The sequence below is a fragment of the Rattus norvegicus genome, chromosome 6 (genome assembly GCF_021556685.1).
Source record: "Rattus norvegicus strain SHRSP/BbbUtx chromosome 6, alternate assembly SHRSP_T2T, whole genome shotgun sequence".
Lineage (NCBI taxonomy): Eukaryota > Metazoa > Chordata > Mammalia > Rodentia > Muridae > Rattus > Rattus norvegicus.
In genome coordinates, this window is record NC_141539.1 from 75,243,978 (window position 1) to 75,249,977 (window position 6,000).

At 39.7% G+C, this 6,000-nt stretch overlaps 1 protein-coding gene across 2 annotated transcripts in view; it reads left to right on the top strand.

The window, feature by feature from the left end:
- Window positions 1–5,010, top strand: part of Scfd1 (sec1 family domain containing 1) — a 79,929-nt gene extending 74,919 nt beyond the window's left edge. The window contains exon 25 of one of the 2 annotated variants that reach the window (XR_015622121.1): window positions 4,817–5,010. Coding sequence is in view for 1 of the 2 variants with exons in the window: in NM_019364.1 (NP_062237.1) it covers window positions 4,817–4,840 (24 nt within the window). In the remaining variant the exon portion in view is untranslated. The remainder of the gene's footprint in view (window positions 1–4,816) is intronic. The other variant, NM_019364.1, reaches the window with a different exon arrangement.
- Window positions 5,011–6,000: the final 990 nt, after the last annotated feature.

Sequence of the window (6,000 nt, forward strand, 5' to 3'; positions counted from 1 at the left end):
GTGGATGGACAGCATATGCTCAGGTGGTGTGATGATGTTCACTTTGAATGGTAGTGGTAACTATAGTTATAGTTTAGTCAATGGGCTCATTTCCATACAGTCCTTTAAATCGCTAATTATATTGATCTTAGCTTTTTTAATCAGTAGGCCCAGTCGCCTCATCAGTAATGTGTAGATGTCAGCATTTGGTGGCACAGGTAAAGGAGAGCTTCTCACTGTCATCCCCAGCTCTCTGGAATTTCCCTTCGATTTAGGAACCAACTCAGGCCAAACCATGATTCATGGTTTTGATGCTGAAAAGAATTTAAGGACTAACAAGTTTGTGAAGCAGGAGTTGGAGACTCTATTAAAGACATTTTACAGCAGGCTGAAGCATGGAGTGAGGCAAAGGAAAGGTGTTCAGAGGAGAGTAGGGCAGCCCTGAGAATCTGAATGTGGCATCTCAAAGATGAGTCACGAGTAACAGACCAACATGTGGCTTTTCCTTTTTAACAGAATACTTTATTCTTTGAGAATTTCATACATGTATGCATGTTCTTTGATCATGTCCAACAATCCTTACTCCTCTGCGTTTCACATTTTACACTTAGAGCAGGTGAGGAGAATTTGCAGTGTAGGCTAACCAAGGGGGCTCCATTGATTCTCTTTTCAACAAGCCAGCTGTTGTCATGTTACTTTTCTCATTTATTTGTCTTCCCTCATTTGTTTTTACTCTTCCCTCACAATATTTTGTTCTAGTTACTTTAATGTTGTTGTTCTCCTCCCTAAACTGAAAATATAAATTTGATTCTAATTAAAAAAGAAAAAAACAACTCAGTATTTAGCTCCTCACAACTCTTCAGACAGAGGCAGGCGGATCCCTGAGTTCAAAGGCAGCCTGGTTTACAGAGTGAATTCCAGGAAACCCGGGGGTATGAAGAGAAACCCTGTCTTGAAAAACTAAAAAGAAAAAACAAAACAAAACTCTAGAGTTTAAATGCCTGGACCTGTGTCAGCTTCATTCAACAAATGTGCATATGCTGTACTTTAATGAAATTTGAAATATTTTGTGATTTACCTTGTGATTTATTCTGTAACCCAAATTTTGTAGGTCTGTTGTTTAAATATTTTGATGTTTCAATAACTAATTATCAGGAATATGCACCTGTTTTTTAAATATATTATAATTCCTTTTTTTTTTTTTTTTTTTGGAACTGAGGACCAAACCCAGGGCCTTGCGCTTGCTAGGCAAGCGCTGTACCACTGAGCTAAATCCCCAACCCCTTATAATTTAATTCCTTTTATGGTCCAACATACCATCTGTCACAATAAATTTTCCTTGTTTATTTAAAAAGAGTGTCCCCAGAGGTGTATGTCTCAGCTGATGCCTCCGCGTCCTCAGTGTAGCACTGCCTAATACAGTGGCCCTGTACACCGGCCACTGTACAGAGCCTGTTACACCGGCTCTTCAGAGCAGGAGGACGCCACTTCCAAATGGGTCTGTGTATAGTAAGATCCTGTCTCCAAAAAAAAAATGCTAATTAGGATTACTGAATTCTCTTTCTGCTTTTAGCTGTATCAGTTGCTGTATTGGGTTTTGATTTGTTTTTTAAGACAAGGTCTTATGTAATCCAGGCTAGCCTTTTAACTCAGTACTCTCAGAGCTGGGACTAGAGGTGCATGCTCGACAAAGGACTGTACACACCGACCCACACCCCAGCACATTCTGTATTACAGAGATATTAGGTAGTGTATACACTTAGGATTCATCACCAAACCTTCCAGACGTCTAACTGCATGCATTACACATGCACTATCCTGGTGGTGTTCTTTGTCTTAAGTATACGTTAGCTGGTATCTTCTGCTCTCTGCTTCATGTTACAACTTTTTCCAACTATTTGCAATGTTTTGAATTTATAGGAATATATAGTTAGATTTCTAGTTAATCAATCTTAGGGGTCCTTGCCTATTAATTGAAGTCTTTGCTCTGTTACCAAATATAATTACTGACATAATTAAATTTATGTCTACAGTTTTACTATTTGTCTTCTGCTTGGGGTTCTTTTGTCATTTATTCCATGTCTTCATTTGGATCATCTGTAAACTTCAGCATTTGCTCGAGAGATCACAATATGGAATTCTTTGCTTATACACTAGAGTCAACATTGCCATTCACATAGAATACAGAAAATGTGATTCTCTCAGCTCTGTCCTGTGGTTATTGTATAATTTACCTCTGTACTAATAGCCTTACAGGACAGTGGGAATTATCACTTAGTCGTAGGTGGTCACATGTATCAAAAGGAAACAAATGCTTTCCCAGATACTTGATTTTCCATACTTTTATCTGCACTTCCAAACTCTGACTGCTGAGCAAAAACGTGTTTGGCATATATCACAGCTCTCGCATTTTCTCACCCTTTTTTCTTTGGGTCTTTGTTCTGTACACCTGGATAGACCTTTTTAGTGCCTTAAAGGTGCCTCACTGACTGCGGCCTCCAGTCTTTCGGAGAGGAAGCCAGCAGGCATTTAAGTTGACTTGGCGCTATGTGATGTACTGTGACTCCCTGGATACGCGCAAGGGTTTGTTCTAAGACTGTGCTGTGCGTGTGTATTCACCATGATTGGGATTTGTTGTTTCGTTTGGACCAGTGTTGTGGGGTTTTGGCAGGCAGTACTTTGGGAGCTGTAGGGAAAACCCAGAGCCTCTCACATGTGAAGTTTGTGTGTGTGTGTGTGTGTGTGTGTGTGTGTGTGTGTGTATTTGGGCTGGGAATATAGCCCTGTGAGGGATGTGTATGTACACACACACACACACACACACACACACACACACACTTATGTATATTCACACACAGAGACATATTATTTTGCTTGGAGAACACTAAACTTTCCAAATGCACAAGTTTGTACTAAATTTAGAGAATTTTCAACTATTATGGCTTCAGATATTTATGTGCCTGGGTTTTTCTCTCCTATTCCTTTGGGACTCTGTTTATAACTCTGGTCTCAGAATTACAGCAGTGCCTAGTGATGCTGGTGTGAACAGTCACAGAGAAGTGTAGCACATACAGTTTGACAGTTGTTGATGGCAAATGCTTAACTCAGGTGCAGCCCAAGCGCTGAATGTCTTAAGTCCGCAGCAGTGTGCACTGATCTCCTGAGCCTTCACATAGGGGCCCCTAAGCTCCATTCCTGGTGAGCGCCCGATAAGGGTATGCCATTTTGAATTTTGTTTGTGTGGATACAGACATGCCTCTGTAATGCAGTGTACGTGTGAGGCCAGAGGTCACCATCAGTTTTCCTCAGTAACTCTCTACCTAGTGTTTTTGAGACACGCTCTCACTGACACACTAGACTGGCTGGTCAGTGGGATCCAACTCGTCTTTGCCCAGCTGGTGCTGAGATGGTGGACGTGCACTGCCGCACTGGCTTAGTCAGTACCGAGAATCTGAACTCAGCCCTCATGTTTGCAGGGCCTGGGCATCACTGACTGGGCAGGCTCACCAGCCACACTGTCTGTCTTTATACTGTATTTTTACTGTACCTGGGCATTGTTACCATGGAGTACAGTGTGTATATATAGCACTGTATTACGTAGATTTGCAGTCTCAGAGCATTTCTATTCCAGGAGTGTGGTAGAGAAACCATGTAGGTTTCTCTGGGGCTTTTGTGATGAAGTCACCTAATGTTGCATTTCACAATACAAACACGTCATTGAGTATGTGTTTTATATCTTAGACCACAAATTGCTAAGGATTCTGTTCCTCAAAGTGAACCATTTGTTTCTATCTCAGGTTTTAAAAACTCGCTCTTCTGTTTCTGTTCTCTGTTCTTAAAGAGGGTACTTAGCAATTCCATTCTTCTCATGTGGGTCTGTTGAGTTTTTCTCTGCTAACACTTCTTTTATTCTTTATGAACATTGATTTTACTTTACCAATAGTAATTATTGCTGATTTTAAGAACCCTGTTAATTGGAAAGTGTGGGTTGTTTCTGTCTTTTTGCATTATTTTCCCCATAAATTGGGTACATTTTCCTGGTTTCTTTTATTATTATTACCTTGCCTCCTAAGCCTTGTCTGTGATTTGTGGTCTGGCAAAATGAATGCCATTGTTCTAAAGAATACTGACTTCTAATTCATTAGGCAGGGTTTTTTTTAGGCTTTTTTTTTTTAAATTAAAATATCACCATTTTTTGTCTTTCTCTTTCTTCCTCTGGCCCCTCCCAAGGCCCCTTGCCTCCATGTTCCATACATTCATTCTCAGTCTCTCAGACGGCTCAGGCTGCATCATAGGACTTGTGCGTTCATGATTTCCCCCATAAACACAGAATCCGCCACACACTGCTTTCTGAGGTGTCTCCCTCACTGTTGCCTAAACTCTGATTCTTCAGGCAAGCTAATCAATTGCAGAGCTTCTGTCACAGGTCTGCCTGTCTTGTGCAACACCAGCTAGCGCCACAAAACCAGAGTCATCAAGGTTCTCCCTCTGGGAGAGTTACTTCTATAGGAGTTTTTCTAGCCTTCCCAAACTAGGAGTGCAGTTTTGGGTTTCTGCTTCCTCTCCTCCTAATCCTTTAGGGATATAAAAGTATATGGCAAGCTGTTAGCACCTACATTTCTCTATAAAGTTTCATACTGTTTAATATCGATCACTTATGCTCAGGGTTTGCTTGTAATGTTTATATTTACATGCCATGACTGTTATATTTGAAGCATATGTTAAATTATTTTGTTGAAATGTTTTGTTCTAGGAGTATATAGTAAGTAGGAAACCTAAGGTTTATTGTAATCTAAAAATGAAAACTTATATTTATAATTTCTGTTTTCATTTTTAGCTGTCACAGCTTGGACAAAAGTAACACAGAAGAGTCATAATGGGTGATCAGTGTGGACAGATGTAAAAAGCCAGACGTGTCCTTCTCCATAGCAGTGCCCTAACAGTGCAACCTGCGGAATCAGTCATTTTTAAAGAAATTCTATACTTCATATACTGTACAATGATTAAAATAATAAACCATTTCAGAAGTAACTTAGCTTATTCTTGTTGGAAAAATGAAAACATACACTGGGAGCAAGGAAGCCCAGTGTAGAGACACTAAACAGCCTACAGCTATCAGGTTGTCATGCACACCAACGTTGCCTGAGGGATTCCCCACTTAACATTTTTTCATTTCTTTTCCAGTGGTTTGCCACATTGCTTCTGAATTTTTAGGTGGCGATTTTAAAGCCACTTTAATATTTCTTCTGGCACACATACTCATATACATAGTAAAGACTACTTTTTATAGAATGTGGATAGGGCAACGTATAATTTGCAATGGACAGACACAAAACATTCATTCTTGAGAGCTCTGAATAGAAAGTAAGAATGTGCAGTACCAGCAGAGAACAGTAATTATTCGTTCGCTGTTACTCATTTTAAATTAGACACTCGGAAGTGGGGCACTGAAGTTTGATGGCACCAATAATTAGAATCTGGAGTAAGATCTGTGTCAGAGTTAGGAAACATCTGCTCAGGAGTTAAAGACACAGCAGAAATTTTTGCAGAACAGACACAAAATGTGAAAGGATGTACTAATAACCTTTGTACACTCAGTTACTGAGTAAGAAACTCTTTGATATTCCTACAGGACATTTTAAAATGCCGATCTTGCCATGGACGTGTCAAGATTAATAGAATGAGTTGTAGGCTTTTCACACCACTCTTACATTAGGAACTAGTAACTGACTAATAATCCAAAAGACTGGGAAATTAGAGCCATAACTTCCAATCCATTCTGAGAAAACTGTAAAACAACACACACTAAAATGCACTGTTACAAGTAAAGAGCTTAAAGTCATCTTTGTAGTTCAAAAACATGGTTAAAAGATCAGGAAACTGTCTGATACTTGTCCATCATTACTTAGAAAAAAAATTTCATGTGACAAAAAAAGGACCAGAGAGATGGCTTAATTCAAAGAATTACCTGCTGCCAAACCTGATGCTCTTACTAATTCAAACCCACAGAGCCACACAGTG